The 19,223-nt window shown below is 36.3% G+C and overlaps 1 protein-coding gene across 1 annotated transcript in view; it reads left to right on the forward strand.

Moving 5' to 3' along the window:
* Positions 1-19,223, forward strand: part of Ddx10 (DEAD-box helicase 10) — a 143,317-nt gene that overhangs the window by 72,812 nt on the left and 51,282 nt on the right. Inside the window, exons 14-16 of the mRNA XM_052188339.1 lie at positions 7,121-7,240; positions 9,816-9,977; positions 17,477-17,533. Coding sequence (XP_052044299.1) covers positions 7,121-7,240; positions 9,816-9,977; positions 17,477-17,533 — 339 coding nt within the window. The remainder of the gene's footprint in view (positions 1-7,120; positions 7,241-9,815; positions 9,978-17,476; positions 17,534-19,223) is intronic.

Below are 19,223 nucleotides of genomic sequence, written 5' to 3' on the forward strand. Positions count from 1 at the left end.
TTGAAAATTTTATTTAGTTTGGGATTTTAGTCAATATTATTTGCCTGTTTTGTTTAAATGGCAAATATGCTCCCCAATTTTGCAAAAAGAATTAGGTTTTTCAGCTGGGTGGTGGCGGCACACGACTGTAATCCCAGCACTCTGGGAGGCAGAGGCAGGTGGATTTCTGAGTTTGAGGCCAGCCTGGTCTGGAGTTCCAGGACAGCCAGGGCTGTAGAGAGAAACCCTGTCTCAAAAAATCCAAATCCAAAAAACTTAAAAAAAAAAAAAAAAAAAAAAGAAAGAAATATATCTCTAGACCAACATGTTTTTCCTTTTGGTGGATTCTATATTGAATTTGCTCAAATACACACAGAAATCATATGCTTGTCTTCGAGGAAGGTCATAGGCATCAGTGTTTGTGATGTAGACTAAATCATCCTATAAGCAATATTTCTAGAATTTACTTTGTATCTGTAGAGTAGTGGACTCAAGAAAGAAACATAAACTTCAAAGTTTGACTACACAACTTTAGTGTCTGGTGTAGTTTTGTCAGTTTTAGGGTGATTTTCTTTGTTTGTTTGTTTGTTTATTTATTTATTTTTAAGATTTTTATTTAGTTATTTTATGCACATGAGTACACTGTAGCTATACAGATGGTTGTGAGCCACCATGTGGTTGCTGAGAATTGAACTCAGGACCTTTGGAAGAGCAGTCAGAGTTCTTAATCGCTGAGCCATCTCTCCAGCCCCATTAGGGTGATTTTAAAAGTTGTGAGAAACAACAGAAATATAATATAGCCAATTGGGCAGAAGTTAGAATTAAGATCAATATTATATATGAAGCAAAAATGTACCAGGTTCTTTTTCTCTAAGTTGCTTCTAGCTGCCTGCCTTCTAATATGAAAAGGTTTATTAAAAGTGGCGGGCTTAAAAACTGGATTCGTAAAACAAAATATCACTGGTTTTATAATTTTATCTACAAGCAAAGCTTTCTGAGATTTTTATCTCTTTAGTGCTTTTTTTTTTCCCTTAGGAATATAATTGGGGAACAGATACATGCATTTTAACAGAAAGACAGAATACTAAACAACCTAAAAAACTGTTCTGGAAAAATTCAGGTCTAGTCAATGGGAACCAGCTGCAAAGTGCTTTGAGAAAGAACCAAGTCAGGATTACATAGAGGACCATCAATTGGGGACATAGGAATAGAAATATGACTCTGTGTGTGTGTGTGTGTGTGTACAGAGAACTTTATTGATGCTATTCAAGAGTAGAGCTCCCTAGCCCTCTCCTGTTATTACGGGGGTCTGGGATGGAAATTTTGAGGGAGATGCTCAGTGTTGGGAACCAAATCAGGACAGGGACTCCTCAGCAACTGAGGGCCTCTCTTGTTCTCAGCATCCTTGCTGGGTTGGATGGTCCAGGGTTTCCTACCCCTTGGAGGCTATATAGCCCATGAGACCCACCACCCTGTTGTAGCCACATTCATGGTCATACCAGGAAATGAACTTTACAAAGTTGTCGTTGAGAGCAATTCCAGTACCAGCATTAAAGGCGGATGAATGGGAGTTACTGTTGAAGTCCCAGGAGACAACCTGGTCCTCATTGTAGCCCAGGATACCTTTTAGTGGGCCCTTGAATGCCTGCTTCATCACCTTCTTGATGTCATCATACTTGGCAGTTTTCTCCAGTCAGCATGTCAGAGCCACAACAAATACATTGGGAGTCAGAAGGCATGCCAGTAAACTTCCTGTTCAGTTCTGGGGTGACCTTGCCCAGACCCTTGGCAGCACCAGTGGATGTAGGGATGATGTTCTGGGCAGCCTCACGGCCATCACGCCACAGCTTTCCAGAGGGACCATCCATAGTCTTCTGAGGGGCAGTGATGGCATGGATGGTGGTGATGAGCCCTTCCACGATGCTAAATTGTTGTTATGACCTTGGCTAAGCAGCTGGTGGTACAAGATGTATTGCTGATAATCTTGAGTTGTCATATTTCTCTTGGTTCATACCCATCTGGAAGATGGTGATGTGCTTCCTGTTAATGACAAGCTTCCCATTCTCAGCCTTTATCGTGGCATTGAGCTGTCCATGAGTAGAGTCATACTGGAACACGTAGACCATGCAGTTGAGGTCAATTAAGGGGCCATTGATGGCAACATTATCCACTTTGCCAACTGCAGAGCAGAAGACATCCTGGAAACCAGGTGCCCAATACAGCCAAATCTGTTCACACTGGTCTTCACTATTGTATCTTTGGGACAAGGCTGGCACTGCACAAGAAGATGCAGCTGTCTCTGGAACAGGGAGGAGCAGAGAGATAGAAATGATTCTTGAGTGGTGGCATATGGTGGATATCCATATCTTAGGTCATCTGATGTTGAAGAGAACAGCGATTATCTAAACTGGAACATAGCTTGATTATGTCAAGCTAATATCAGAGATGTGAGGTATTTACTTGTCACTCACAGTACTTGGGTCTATCACAAAGCTCTAATACCACGGTAATGCTTTAACTATTTTCAGCACGTTGGTCATGACGGTTAGACTGGTCTTGACTCAAACTGGCTACAGTCAGACAAAATTGGTCCCTGCAACAATTTAGGTGAATTCAAAGAAAATATTCTAGTAATGAGTAATTTTCATTATAGGGCTATACAAATTTGCCTTCTGTGTTTCAGAATGAAAAGATAAGTAGAACCATTTAAGAGTATAAGAGGAGGCAGATGTTGTGGCCTCACCTGTGATCCTGGGTGTGACAGAGCTCCTGGGAGTCAGTCTTCCTCTAGGTGTTACAGGAGTAGGTGGGGAGCCAGAGCCCTGGGCCCAAGTTCAGTGAGAGATCTTGTCTCCTAAAAATAAGGTGGAGAGTGATAGATGATGATATAGGTCAACCTGACCTTCTCTATGTGGATTTGTTGATAAGTTCTTTATAATTCCTACATGTGTATGTGCATGTGTGAATATGTAGAGACCACCCTCCCCTCTCTCTCACTCACACACACACACACACACACACACACACACGCACACACACACACACACATTTTCAAAAATGCCAACAATGGGCTTAATAGGTATTTGTAGTTTTAATGAAGTAATACACATCTTAGTGTTTTCCTCTAAGTGTTTTTCTTTATAAACACTTCTTTTGTAAAAGGAAGTCATTCATTTTGCATATTTATCTGAGCACTTGCTACTGTGCTTGTGATACAATAGTGTTCAGTAATTGTTTAATATCATCTGTGAGAATAGTTTCTTAGAGGCCCAACCTGTACTACTGGACCCTGACTGTAAGCTCTGATAAAAGTACAACTTGTATTTTAAAGGTAGTCTTGTCCTTATTATGGTGCTTGTTTTGTCCAAAGATTGGACTGAAAACCTTTCTTTAAACTGTAAGCCCAAATATACCTTTTCTCTATATAAGTTGATTATCTCACTTGTTTGATATATTCAGAAAGCTGACGCAGGTGTCTTGTATAGTCAGTTGTACATTTTGGAGTGAGTGAGGCTGTTAGAGGCAAGTCAGTAGCTATTCAGGATAATATAAGCCTCTTCTCAGCGGTTTGAAACACTGTTACTTTTTTTCAGTGACTTTTTAAAAATATGTTTTGTTTCATAAAGGGAACCTTTTTTTGAGGGGAGCATACTGGAGCAAGAATTATTCCTTTTAGAAACTAAGAAACCATTCAATGGAAAAACCACAAATACCTCCAGATTTTTGGCCTTTTCCTATAAGGCCACTGGATTCATGAGCTAGACATATGTCACAGGACTATACTCTTTCTCTTACTGACTTTTAGTCCAGTTGATAAGTTCTTAGTATTTGGAATATATGCCTTGACATTTTCATTTTATTCATAGGCATCTGGACTCTTGTATTTTATTAAGAATATTTTTAAATAATCAGAGAACTTGCAACAACTATATTATTGGATGCAAATACACCTACTACCAAATTCTATAATTAACCATTTACAATGTTTTCCTTACCACGTTATCTTTTACTGAACACATTTCTGAGTACATTGCCAATGTCATTATGTTTCTTGTATTTTTCAGATTGCATGGTGTTAGCTGGAATTCAGTATTTGTTGACAGTACCTTTAGATGTATAAGTTTTCACATCATACAAGGAAGTGACAAATCAGAATTATAAACATTTGATAGGTTTGCTCAAAAATATCCTTGTGTAGCTCAAACTTTTATCAAAGAAGTGGAAAGTACCATCACCCTGAAAAGTTTGCTCACACCATTTCCTAATGATTTTAACTTATTAGTTCATGGGTATATGTTTATACTATAATGAGTATATCAGCTAACCTGTCTCATTCCTTCTATTTGATGGCAGAAAACCAGCCAATCCAGAATCTTTAAGAGTTTGTTTCACCAAACTAGGCATTGGTAGTATATACCTTTGATCCCAGTATTGGGGAGGCAGAGGTAGGTGGATCTCTGTGAGTTCAAGGTCAACCTGGTCTACAAAGTGAGTTCCAGGGCTGCTACACAGAGAAACCCTGTCTAAAAACAAAAAGAAACAAACAAAAAAAGTTTATTTCACTATAAAACTCTAAAGATCTACTAGATGTTAATAATGAAGTTGCAAACTCTGGTGCTAGTTAGTGGAGGGCTTTGTGGGGGAAAGTTACATGGGAATTCTGAGTGGGTTGAAGGAAGAAGGGACTTAGTTCTTCCCCATGCTTGTAGGGTTTTACATTTAGTGCCTTAGGTAGCTAAGTGAATTGCCTTGCTGCAACTCCAGTTCCTTTCAGTTTAGGTTTTTTTCCTTGTTCTTTTTCTATCTGATTATTCTCTGAAATAAGATAAGGAAATGACAGTGATAATGTTTACAGAGAAAGACACACACACATCTTAGAGGCAGTCACAGAAAGGTGATCTGGAGGTGTGGGCACAGCAAGTAAGTCTTCATGCCACCAGCCAGAAACAGCCACAAAACCATAGGTAGGACTGAAGAATAGTTGTTTGTTCCAAGAAAAAATAATTTGAAAAATGTTTTTTCATAGAAGTCTTATGAGATAGATTATAGTATATTAATGTTTACATCTGTCTGATAAACAGATCTTCTCATAAACCTTATATGGATTAAAAATTTTTGTAGCTTACTAAATATACACTGGCTTTTTGCCAGAAAAGTAATATAATTAAATATACAAATTACCTAAATCAAGAATGAGAACTATAAAAATGTTAGATTATGTATATAAACAGAAACATCAATGATAACACAACTTACTTGTACATAGCTTTATTATATGCATTATCTACTTTACATAACTATATTAGCTAAGAGTTTCTCTTGCTGTGATAAACACCACATCCAAAAGCAATATGGGGAGGGAAGGGATTATTTTGTCTTATGGCCTGTAGTCCAGGGAAGTCAGGGCAGGAACTCAAGGCAGGAACCTAGAAGCTGGAATTGATACAGAGGCCATGGAAGGAACACAGCTTCTTGGCTTGCTCATGGCTTGGTTATTGCTTGTTCACCTTGCTGTCTTAGAATACTCAGGACCAGCCCAGGGGTGCTGTTACAGTGAGCTTAATTCTCACATATCAGTTATGAATCAACAAAATGTATCACAGACTTCTGAAAGGCCAGTTTTATAGAGGCATTTTTTTTTCAATTGAAAGACACTCTTCTCAAATGATTGTAGCCTATGTAATACTGACCTGAACTATCCAAGATAATAACAAACATGAAAAAATCTAAAAATATTTTAACATTATAAACCGTCTCAATAAGTTGGTTGTTTTTAATTTAGTGTGTTTTATTTTAATTTATTCAGCATTGACAATGTCTATTTAAAATGTTTTGTTCTTACCTAATATCATAATATAATAGTTGTGCATCTTCCCCAAACCTCTGATTCTTGTTTATTTCTTCTTTTTGCCTTTATTGGGTGGTTCACTGTAGTAGAAAATTAAAAGCTAGGAAGCCCAGTCTAGTATGCTGTGAAATTAGCCTGTATACATTTGACATGAACCTATCATGCAGTATATTTTATTTATTTATTGTTTATTCTTTTCACAGTCTGTTAGATGGCACTAGGTACTATTAGTATTCTCCATTTATAGAGGATAGTTAATCTTCACACAATTCATAATTGCAGAGTTTACCTCAAATTTGTTTGACTAGTATGCCAAAGACTTCTTTAAATTATTTTTATTATTTTAAACTGTGAACTTGTGTATCTGTGTGTGGGTATATACAAGGATGTGCTGGTGCGCTTGGAGATCAGAGCTGAAGTTAGAGGCAGTTGTGAACTTTTAAACATGGGTGTTGGAACTGAACTCTGGTCCCTTAGAAGAGTAATACTTATTCTTTACTGCTAAACAATTTCTCCAATCCTATACTAAAACCTACTTCTTATTCTGTTCATTCATTTAATAGAAGCTGCATTGTTTTAGTCAAGTACTGCCAATTGCTAGTGGGGAATTATCCAACATTTCAAAAACATGAGTTATTCTATTCATTGTAGAAGCCATGCCGTGATCTTTCTTATTTCTTTCCTCAGTAGCCCATTTAGTTGTTCATTTAGGATAAGTAAGCAGTAGCTTTAGATTTTTGTTATTATGCTATGGTGGTTTCAGAGAGTTAGTTTTATTCCAGTGAATGTACTCAGTTGAGTACTGTTAATTCATCTTGGTTTTGGGCTCAATTTAGTCGTCATAGGATATTTTTCAGCATTTATATGGTAAATTTCTATAGTTGACTGAAGAATGTTGAGTTGCAAACACTGTTTTAGTCATTTTGCTCTTTGTTTGCATTTTCCTAGTCTACATTTAAGTTTGCACTTGGTAATATAATAATATGTTTGTTTTACCTGGGAAACAGATTTGCCTTATGACTATTGCTTTATCTCATTGTCTCTGGTGTAGCAGCATTTTTCATAGTACAATTTTAGCAATAGAGCAAAATGAGAGGTTTTGCCCAATGCCTGACATATTCATATTTAAAGCCCCTTTAGCCTTGAGGTAGCTGTTAAAGTGCCACATAACTCAGTTTCTGGATAGTGTTTTAGGTACTTGTAATTACCAGTGAGAATAGAAAAGTATAGTCATTTTTGGAATTTATTTAATATTGCAACCATTTTTCTAATTCTTTTTTTTTCTTTACACAGAAAAAAGAACCTTCTAAATCCAGTGTCAAGAAAAAATTAACCAAAGTTGCAGAAGCAAAAAAAGTAATGAAAAGAAGTTTTAAAGTGAACAAGAAAATAACGTTTACTGATGAAGGGGAGGTAAGATTCTGTAAATATATTATTTCTGAGCTACATCTCAGGGATTATGGAGATTGGCTTTCATGCTGCCTGGCCATTCAGTATTAAAAAAGTAAATAAATGTCCCTAGAGCACATTGCCCACTTCTTGTTCCTGTAAGCCTTTCGTCAGCTGTGTGGCTGTGGACAAGGATTTCTTATGCAATAAACTGAAGTCCTTCTTGGTGATACCTGCAGTGAACTGATGTTAAATTCCATTCTTTATAGAAAAGATTTTCTCATCAATATTCATCAGCTTGTTCCCTGGGAACAGCACACGAATACTAACACAGCTACTTACCAGAGCTTCTTTAACATGACTCTGTGAGCTGCCTGCTTTGCACTTCCTCAGTTATATATGCTGTGCTTGCATGTTCGTCGCTCAGCAGGCTCCTGGGGGCATTCTCTGCCTTTAGATGATTTCAGACTTAGGTACTTCCCTTTCGTTTTGCCTTTATCTGAGCCTGATTGTAAATACATACGTCTATCTTATTTCTCAGAAGAAGCCATCAGTTTAATAATTACTGTTTTGTTTTCAAATGTCCAAGAAAAGCTAGGACATCAAATAAATTACCCAAAGAATGAAAACTAATTCTTTGGTAGAACAAGGTCTTTAGAATTTTCTCTTGTGACCTTATTCTCACCAGCCTCCAAGTTTCTTAACCATCCTGATATATCACACATTATCATTATAATCTTATTACTTTCATCCATCTGTATCCATTTATTTTTACAGAAATTATTCTATAAGCTTGCATTCTTATTTGATGATTATAACATTCTTTGGTATTTCTTCACAAAGAAAGGTATTTTGTTCACTATTGGATTCCTAGCATGGTGCATAGTACCTAACATGTATTAAAGCCTCCAAATAATGTTTTAGATGAGTAATCTGTTACTCCAGAAAAATGAGTTTTCCATATTGATGAAAAAAATTATACCATGCATTTCATCATCATGGCTGTGTTGTTGATATTTAGTGAATCCAAAGGGGCATGCTTCTTTTTCATTTTGAAGTTAAAGAACTTGGTGTTATTGGGGGGTATAGGAAGGAGCTGAAAAATAACAAAATATAAGGTATTTCAGAGTTGCTAGAAGTGGAAGATAAAACCAATATAAATGAAAAAATTAATTATTATAAAACTCCTATAGAGAAGAGCACCCAAGAAGTGAGCTAGAGGAAAATGTAGTCCTGTCTAGTGCCCTGTAAAACGAGTGCTCTTACCCTAATGAGCTTGGTGTGCTACAGAGTTCAGCTGCACAGATTACAGTAATTAGCTCCAGGATAATTATAAATCTCTTAACTGTATAATATTGCAATGTATGCTTGTTGCTAAGAGGAGCTGTTTGTGGCTATGCATGATACTGAAACTTTTGAGCCTCTAAAAGATGGGCTGCTATTTGTTTAACCCACAGAGGGCATACTATATTAATTTACCTCTGGGATGAGAAGTTTGAGTAGTTGCTGTTATCATCTGTTCATTACATGGTTCTCTTTTATGTCTGTGGAGCTCAGTGATTACTGATACAATTTGTCAGTGCAGTTACTCTTGCCACCACCATTGTCTGTCTAAAGAAACCCTGTCTGGGGGGGGGGGGGGACAGAATAACATTGTACGCATTTCACTAGAAAGGCTTGGGTAGCATGATGTACAAGTACTCATGAGATGTTTATCTGAAGATTTCTGTTTGCAAGAATAATTAGCATACTTTCAAGTCAGAGATACAGATTTTTAAATCCTTTGGAGACCAGTTATTAAGTTAAAGCATGGGAACTGTTTGTCTAAATTGTTCTGAGCTTATACTTTTATAGTATGAGACAGCAGAAATTATTGAGCAGCCTCTTATGTCTGCAAGGGAAACAGGTGTACAAGAGAATAATAAATTTATTTAGAATAACACATTAAACTAGTGAAATAGCCAGCACACTCAGCCAGCTCTCCTGTTGGATTCATCTGCTTGTCACTTTGTTCCTATCCATAAATTATCCATTGGAACCAATCAGGAGCAGCCCATGAAAACCAAGCCAACTTTCTTCTTTATAGTCATTTTATTCTCTGTAATTCTAGCTGGCATGGGAACCATTGACCAGTTTTAATTATTAAATACTTTTATGGGCTCTGAAGATTAATGAGTCAGCAATATAGATAGATAATCATAAGATAATTAGATCTAGTAAAACAGGAATTTAAAACAGCACATTTTGATGAGCTATGTTTGGACATATAGAAGGTGCCTGAATATAGCTCAAAGGAGATACATTGTCACCCAGGGTTCTGCTGTACACAGATGACTTTGAGCTTAGTTGTGTGGAGAACAGAATATTAATACCAGTTTTGGGAAGTGTTTTTATTATGTAATCACCTTGACTAATTTTGTGAAGTAGTCTTTATGTTTTCACAGTATAATGGCAGTATTACCTTGGCTATGAGGGTCTTTTCTATGGCATCTTACTTTAATTATGAAGTTTATGATAATGTTTAAGGAATAACTCATTGCAAGGTAGAGTTTCAGAAGACGTGCCCTTCATCTTACCCTTTCCTCCTTTGTGTCTTTAGTTGGTTCAGCAGTGGCCACAGATTCAGAAATGTGCTACAAAAGAAGCGGAGGAAGAAGATGACATTGGTGGTATCAACCTAGACAAAGCAAAGGAAAGGCTTCAGGAAGAGGACAAATTTGACAAAGAAGAATACAGGAAGAAAGTTAAGGCAAAGCACCGGGTAAGCTCTTTAGAAGGGCATTGATGACATTACTTTGATCTCTGCTTTCACGGATACTTCCTTGTGGCTGGTTAGGCACTGCAGTTTTTCTGTTGCTCTTCTGCTGGAGACTGTATAATACTGATTTGCTACTGAAATATGCTTTTGGTTAAGTGTTATACAGTTATAGTTTGTATGCCAGTTAATAATACCATATTAATTATGGAGCCCGTAATTGAGGGTGGTTACCTAAAGTTACATTGTGTGCTTATGTTGTAATCCTCTTGGTTGTAGATGCACTCACTGAATGTTGTATGACAACAATGAAACCACTGACACCTGATTGTGTTTGAAAATCTTACTTTGGGATAATTGATGTATTATCCCACCATTATACAAGTGATGTATAATTAATTCGCTTGTAATTGTAAGAATACAGAGAGATCCCACATTCTCCATTTATAGAATTTTGTCATCATCGGAATGCTTTATAATTGAAATATCCTTTGTTTTTTGTTTTTTTTTTGAGATTATCCTTTTTCATTCAGCATTATTTTCTAGAAATTTCATCAGATTGGTGCATACCATTTTCTTAAAAAACTTAAAAAAGATTTAAATACTTTTTATCTTGAATTTGCATGAATGTATGTATATATACCACATGTGTGAGTAGTCCTTGAAGAAGCCAGAAGACCTCAGATACCCTGGAGCTAAGTAACAGACGGTTGTGAGCTGCCTTGTGGGTGCTTGCAGTCTTAACTTTTGAGCCATCTCCAGTCCTCTTTTTTTGTCTTTTTAATAACAAGTAGTAGTCTGTTGCCTGCAATTGGCAGTGATCCCTGCTTCTGTCTCCTTGGTGCTGGAATTACAAATGTGTGCTACTACACCTGTACAGAAGAATGTGGCTTGTTTTCTTCTTACATAAAAGTACCCAACTGTCTCTGTATATGCTGTGTTCCATACTTGTTTCACTTTCTTTTGAGCTTTTTGGGTCATTTTCTCTGTACTATTGAAATATAGCACACATTTATACTATTTCAGCTAGACTAGAGCAGTTCTGGGTTAGCAAGGTTGAACAAGATACAGCCAGTACTTTACATCTTACTGTAGAAGTTGATGCCTCTGTAATGAAAAGATTCAGTCTTAAAAACAAGCAAACAAACAAACAAACAAACATCCACAAAACCTGAACTTCATGTTTCAGGTGTGTTCTATATAAGGTGCCCCCATGATATCCCTTCCAAACAGAAGCATGGAAATTGTCATCCTGCTATCTCAGCAATATGACTAGAATGGCCATTTTCTAAAGCAGAGTTTATTACTATATGGAAGATGACTGGTTTTTCAGAAGTATTTTCAATGGTAACATCAGACATGCATACATTTTATGTTTTAAGGTAGAAAATATGTGCATTTTGAGTGCTTTGGATTGAATGTTTAATCCAATAGCATGCCTAAGGCACTATATAGGTTTTTCTCAGTATTGTAGAATATATTTCTGTTTAGAAAGCACAGAAATAGTTTCTTAACTGGTACGTTTTAATTTTTGGCTGAGAGAGTACTTGGCAATAAACAGAAGATGCGTTGTCCTGAAGATGCATTACTTCGTCTAATTGGAATCAGCAGTCACAGTTTGGCTTCAGTTTCCTTATATGAAAAATGATAAGACATTTAGTTAATTTCTAATGATAAGCACAATTTTCTAGATTTTTAGATTTAGTTGAGACTCTAAAATATAATATATTTTATTTATAATTATAATATTTGGATAATATAATTTTGATTTGTAGATTTTTTCTTCCTGGTAAATCAGGTTACTTGCTACTTGGTGATTCCCTTATTATTCTTCCATTTCTTAGGAACCACTCAAATCTACTGTACAAATCTCGTTTCTTCTAAGTCTGAACACATTATTTTGTTCTAATTAACTGTTGATTTTGAGCTAGTATTTTTACTTTATATAATTTAGTGTATTTCTACAATGTCAGTTTTATTCTTCTAGCATAAGGTTTTGTTTTTGTTTTGAACACATGCTATTATGTCTCCATTGAGGCTGTCACTGAATTAATTCTGTGATAATATATTGAGAAGAATTTTATATCTCACTAAAATTTTGAAAATATTAACTTTAAGGCCTATGACTAAACTTCAAAGATGGAGAAACTTTTGATGGAAAAATAGGAATGTGGATTTACAAAATGCTATCTTCAAGCTGGGCACATTCATTGCAGTGATGAACTCATGGCCTATTGGTACAGGCCCTGGATGGGACTGGCTGTTGGTTGTGGTGGAACTCACAAGGACTACTCTTACTGCTAAGCTATTGACAGACTCTGAGAGTCCTTGTCTTCAGTTGTGTACCCAACAGTGAGCATAGCAGACTCAAATGGAGGTCCTAAACCCAGGACCACACAAATGGCCATGGTCAAACTCAGTAGGTCATACATGAAACCAAAAGCCATATGTGAAGCATATTTATAGACAAAGGTTACTGCTGTGTGGGAGGCAGATGAGAGGAGGAGTAAGTGAGAGTAGTTGGTAAGTATTATACTCATGTATGGAACTGTCAACAAAAGTAATTAAAAAGTAGGAAAAGAAATTATACAGAAGAAATGGGGGCTGGAGAGATGGCTTGGCAGAGGTCCTGAGTTCATTTCCCAGAAACCACATGGTGGCTCACAACCACCTGTAATGGGATCTGATGCCCTCTTCTAGCATGTAGGTGTACATACAGACAGAACAACTCATACTTTTAAAAAAATTATGCAGTAAGATTTAAAGTATAATGAACATTTTCTGGACAGTTACAAACAAATGATAATATTAATGCACTTTCATTGATGACTCACTAGTTACTGATTTGTATTATGAAAATTCAGATACACACAGGCGGTATGATTGTCTTTTCTATTTGGAATCAGTTTTGAACAGTCGCATTTTTATTTATTTATTTATTTATTTTTTTGTATAAAAAGCACGACAAGTTATGCATGGGTGACAATAATGCTGGATGATGGTCAGTTAGTAAAGTGGATCCAGTGTGTAGAGTAAATCAAGGACTTTTGTTACATTCTCTCATGTTATCTTGTTCTTTTTCTTGAGTAAAAATTGGAAGGAAAACCACCATTAATACAGGATGCAATGGAATAAACTTTATGAGGGAGGAAGAAACAACATGAATTTGATCATATGCTTCTGCTTTTGGCTTATTTATAGAGGTCACTCGTGGGTTTTATAAATTTTAGTATTTTTAAAGGCATGTTTAAAATATTTTAGGATGGTAGTTTTATGTTAAAAGATAATTATTTAAGTGAGTTCAGTCTTAATTATTCAGTTTGGCAGTAGTGCTTCCTCTTGAGAATTAGTGGTCTCTGTTGGAGATTGGAGAGATGGCTCAACAGTTGGAACACTTGATACTCTTGCAGAGAATGAATTTGATTCCCAGAATCTACTTAGTAGCTCACAACCATCTGTAACTCCTGTTCCAAAATATCTGATGCTCTTGGACACAAGGCATGCATATGGTGCAGAACAGAATTCTGAGCTATCACACAGGACTGGAGGGGTCATCTACTGTCACTTCAGTATTGCAGTCGTCACCTTTTTGGGTGTCAGAGGAGGGGGAACCTGGCTCAATAAGACTATGTTCTAGAGAGAGAGGAAAATTTTATGAAGATAACTCCTGTTCTCTAAGAACAAAAATCCAGTAAATCTGCACCCCTTTCAGGACCCACAGCACTAAGGTTCTTCAATGTATCCGTATTCCAAGGTGCACCAAATTGTCAGAATTACGTGATACATATTCACATGGTTTGTGCTCCCATTATGAGCTGAAAACAAGATATATTTCTAAGTCTGCAAATTCCTATATATGGCCAGAGAATGAAATAAGACTTTCTCTGAGTGCTGACCAAATTCATATTTCATGGTACTTGCTTTTTCCTTCTTCCTTCCCTCCGTCCCTCCGTCCCTCCGTCCCTCCGTCCCTCCATCCCCCCTTCCTTCCCTCCCTCCCTCCCTCCCTTTCTTTTTTGAGGGGAATAAGGCACAAAATTTTTGAGGTGTCAAAGAAGGATAATAGGTATAAAGAGTATTTTGTACCTTGAAATTTGATTTTCTGTTTTCTTCCTCTTTGTGAATTTGACTTTCATTATTGAATTTCATGCTTTCCCTTAATCATTTGCAGCATGGCAGAAACCAGAGACCAAGTTATGTCTTTTTGCATGGTATAAAATGGTTTCTTGGTATCAGTATGTCCTCAAAAATGAAATTTAAAACAGGAATTGAATTAAGGGAGACCTCGGTTATTGAACATAAAAATGTTCAGGTACCGTTTGTACCTACTCTAGTCTCTTGTCTTTGTCTCATCACAGACTCTTAAATAACAGAGACAAAGGAACTTCTCAATATCCATTTCCAGTAATCCTGGATTACTGTAATTCTCCTTCCTGTTCTGCTTTTCTGTTTGAAGGGCATTTTCTCTTTCGTGAATGCTAATAGCTTTTTATGATAGAGGAGCTCCAGAGAGAGAATAGGATATGAGTGCTATAAAAGATAAACTTTCTAATGATTATTAAACTGTTTTTCCTTTGTTTCACTCAAATATTGAAAGATAGTTGTTCTTTAATGTACCCCACCTCCACAGACGCAGAAACTTTTTATGTCTTAGCCATATGACTTCACTTCCATTTCTGTAAGTCTTTGGATTTCTCTCACCTATCTGATATCAGTAGAAGAAAATGTCAAATGAAATATACTGTACATTGAGTTAATAACTCACAGGCTTGAATTTTTTTCAGTTATTATTAGCATTATCATTATGTGTGCATGCACACACAAGTGCATCGCATGGATACATTATGTTGTGGGGAGCACATATTCCACGGCACATTTGTGGAGTAGGTTCTGCTCTTTCACTTTATGTGTATTCTGGGGATTGAACTCAGGTCATCAAGCTTCTATAGTAAGCTTTTACCTACTGAGGCATTTTGTAGCTCTAACCCTGACCTTTAAAATGTCATTTAGGGATTGGAAAGATGATTCAACAATTAAGAACACATACTGGTCTTGTAGAGGACCTGAGTTTTGTTCTCTGGCTCACATCAACTGATACACAGTCCAGCTCCAGGGACTCAGATAACCTCTTCTTAGCTAACATGTGCACCCACTCCCAACCCCAGCATATTCATATACCCATAATTAAAAGCAAACCTTTTTTTTTTTTTTTTTTTTTTTAAAGATAGTTTCTCTATGTAACCCTGGCTCTTCTGGAACTTATCCTGCAGACCTAAGCTGGCCTCAAACTCACAGAGATTCACTTTCCTCTGCCCTCCCAAATACTAGGATTACAGGTGTATACCAACATAGTCTGAAAAGTAAGCCAAATATTAATAAAATAGAATATCATCTAGTAACGGTAATGATTAATTTTGAGATTTAATGGCAGTATATATTTTTCTATTATAGCTAATATGGTTTGATCAAAAGGCCAAAGACTCTAGGTTTATGTAAAAGGGCTTTTCTGATGCATACATATTAATGTCATTTTTTGATGTCTTTGAAGGTTGTTCAATTTTAGATACTCTTATATGATAGGAGGCAAGTTACTGAATCTTTACAGTAAATTTTGTTTGCCTGTTAAATAGTAACTTTTTTGTTTTTATGTTTTTGCATGAAGAGCCTGACAAAAATTAAATACATAAAACATTAAAACATTGTCAAGACCTGCTATACCTCTTCTGGGCATATACCCAAAGGATTCCCCGACATGCAATAAAGACACATGCTCCATTATATTCATAGCAGTCTTATTTATAATAGCCAGAAGCTGGAAAGAACCCAGATGCCTCTCAAAGGAGGAATGGATACAGAAAATGTGGTATATTTACACAATGGAGTACTACTCAACAATTAGAAACAATGAATTCACAAAAGTTTTAGGCAAATGGTTTGATCTGGAAAGTATCATCCTAAGCGAGGTAACCCAATCACAAAAGAATACACATGGAATGCAATCTCTGATAAGTGGATATTAATTAGCCCAGAACCCCTGAATACCCAAGGCACAAATTGTATAACAAATGACTCCCATGAAGAAGTGTGGAGAGGGTCCTGATCCTGGAAAGGATTGATCTAGCATTGGAGGGGAATATAAGGACAGAGAAAAAGGAGGGAGGTGGTTGGAGAATGGATGGAGAGAAGAAGGTTTATGGGATATATGGGGAGGGGGGAATCTGGGAAAGGGGAAATCATTTGGAATGTAAACAAAGAATATAGAAAATAAATATATTAAAAAAACATTGTCAGGAGAAAATAACATTGAAATGAAAAGTTTTTATTATTAATAAAACAGTGCCATTAGCACATATCAGTAAGAGAAGATACTGCGTATGATCCTGAGGAGTAGATAATAGAGGAACGTAGAACATAATAACATGCCAGAATTGACTCCAGCTTCACAGATCCAGCAGTCTTAGGCTCGTCACTGGCTTTCTCTGTTGTCTTAGGTCTAGCGCCCTGGCTCTATGATTGCCCATCTTTTCACTTTGAGAGTGGGGAGGGATTTGTAAGTTCTGGCACACCATTTAAAAATGACACATACAAATTGCCTGACATGTGATAATTTTGAGGTATTACTACATGGGTGGAAAACTGCATTTTTTTACATGGACTTAGTCATTTACCCAAATTAAAAACTGTAAGTTATTACCTACAAATTTGAGGTTGAGAATAGACTTTTTGGTTTTTGGGGAAGATTGTGCTGCTTTTGTAAGTTTAAAATGACATTCTTTTTTACTTTAGTGAATCATTTTGTCTTGAACTTAATACTATATGTTCCCCCCCCCCACCTTATATTTTTAAAAACCTATTTTATGATCAGTGGAAAATTAATGGTTAAATTATAAAGTAATTTAATAAAATATGTTTCTTAAGAATGACCTTTATTGCCTTTGAATAAATATCATTCCTAAGAACAAAAGGTGAGAATTTTTTTATATTTTGTAATTTCTGTTTAGACTGAGGACAAGGGAAACAATCATGATTGTATTTTTCCTTCTTTTTTATTCTAGTAGATGACATTGATTATGTACTAGTCATATATCAGATATTGTACTTATAACCTATATGTGATATATATTATTAAATACATATGCCTATTATTTTCCTTTTAGACTGAATAAGAAATTGTAAGTAACTAAAGATTGTGTAGTATATGGTTATAGAATTGATATGATTTTAGATTTGACCTATTTTTAGTCATTAAGAATTGTTGCCAGGCAGCAGTGAAATGAAGCATACTTTTTATTTCCTCCTCTGGAGGCCAAGGCAGGCAGATCTCTGAGTTCAAGGCCAGCCTGGTCTACAGAGCGAGTTCCAGGGGCAGTGCGGGGTGGTGTGGTATGGTGGGGAATGTCAGGCTAGTCCCATTACAAAGTAAAACTGGAGAGTGTGTGCTGCTTAACATCTACTGTCTAGAAGTTTCCATGCCTCTTAATTCATCTTTTTTTTTTTTCCTGTAGGAAAGACGCCTAAAAGAAAAAGAGGCCAGAAGAGAAGCCAACAAAAGACAAGCAAAGGTGAGGAGGGATGTATGTGAGGGTGTGCATCTTCATAGCTATAGTCTTTTGTTTGTTTTAAAAAACAGGTCTCTTAAGGTATTTAACAGAGAACTTTATATAAAAATAAAGATAATATTTTGTAGTATCGAATTGATTTAAATCTGTATTTTTCCATATACACTTTTTGTGTTTATTTTTTTTATACCAGGACATTCTGGATTTGAGCCCTTGTAGCCTAGTCTTCACGTTGTTATTTGTTTCCTTTATAAAGGGTTAAAAATCTAAGCTGGCTTGCGATCTGGACTTTGCCTGACCCTTCTGACCACCTTTCCTATAAAATACAGAAGACAATTGGCTTTGTGGGCCAACTGAAGGATTTGCATACTTGTCATTTTTAGGCTAAAAATATGGCTTATTTGTACTCAATTGGATAATTCAATACTAGATTGCAGTGAGAACATCAGTTGCTTTTCTTCACCTCTGAAGACCTAGATGAAAGCACTATAAGCTTCAGTATATCCCCAAAACATGTAGTTTCCCTGGAATATATATGTAAAGTTGTAAGCACCATTCATGTGCAGCTGTTACTTTTAATCTGACATGCTTAACATTGAGAAGGTGTCAGCTCCTACATACCGAGGGCATCTAATAGAAATGATTTCTGGGACCCAGGGGCAAATATTGAATTTCATTTCTCATGCTATATGTGCCATACCTGCCTAGGCATGTTTGGATTTTTCTTGGCAGTTAGCAAATGTCTGACTCACTTGAGCAAGCCTACCATGTTCTTTGCTCCCGCACCCTTATTCTGGCCATAGCACTTAGGAGGCAAGTAGGGGGCTGATAACTATACTGTAGTTTTGAAGTGGGAAGCTAATACTTTATAGTGTACAAGGAAGAGACTGTTTACATTCACTATTAAATAGCACTCTGTCTTGTGCCATGGCCTGGAAATTTGGATCATAGGAACCATAGTGGATACATATAAGTTTAAGAAGGAAATCTTACTGAAAACAGTTGATGTTTATGAGTATTTCATGTCCAGCATTAACATAAGCCCATTTTGTTTTACTAGTAAGCTCTCAATTTTCAGATAGGAAATGTCATGTTACTGTATTTCCTTTGTGTTTTTACATTTGTGTGTATAGTCTTCCTTTGTATTTGTGGGCCCCTTATCTATATAGAGTAATCCATCTACATTAAGTTAAGTCTACATTTGTAATGAACATGTAGATTTACTTGCATTGATTTTTAAAGAAGGTTATATTTTTAATTGTGTGTTCCTGTTTGTGTCTGTGTGGGAGTATATGTCCAGGACTGCAGGTGCCTGTGGAGGTCAGGTTTCCCTAGAGTTGGAGCTGTAAGTAGTTGTGAACCTTATGATGTGAGGGCTAAGGACTGAATCTGGGTCCTTTGGAAAAGTAGCAAGTGTTCTTAACCATTGAGCTACCATTCCAGCCTTTGCCATAATTCTTATTTTTTAAAAAAAAAAAATTGACAATTGCATGCAACTTAACAAGCACTGGGTAGTATAACTAGTGTGATCTAAAGTCTAGGGAATTGGGCATCTTTAGGTTTGGGTGTTGAGGATGAATAAGAAACATGTCTTAGAACCAGTTTCTTGAGTTTTGAGGGAAGACTACTTAGTATAGTTTTTTTTTTTTTTTTTTTTTTTTTTATTTGTTGATGCTATGTTCTGAGTCTTTCA

Source organism: Apodemus sylvaticus, chromosome 7, assembly GCF_947179515.1.
Source record: "Apodemus sylvaticus chromosome 7, mApoSyl1.1, whole genome shotgun sequence".
Taxonomy (NCBI): domain Eukaryota; kingdom Metazoa; phylum Chordata; class Mammalia; order Rodentia; family Muridae; genus Apodemus; species Apodemus sylvaticus.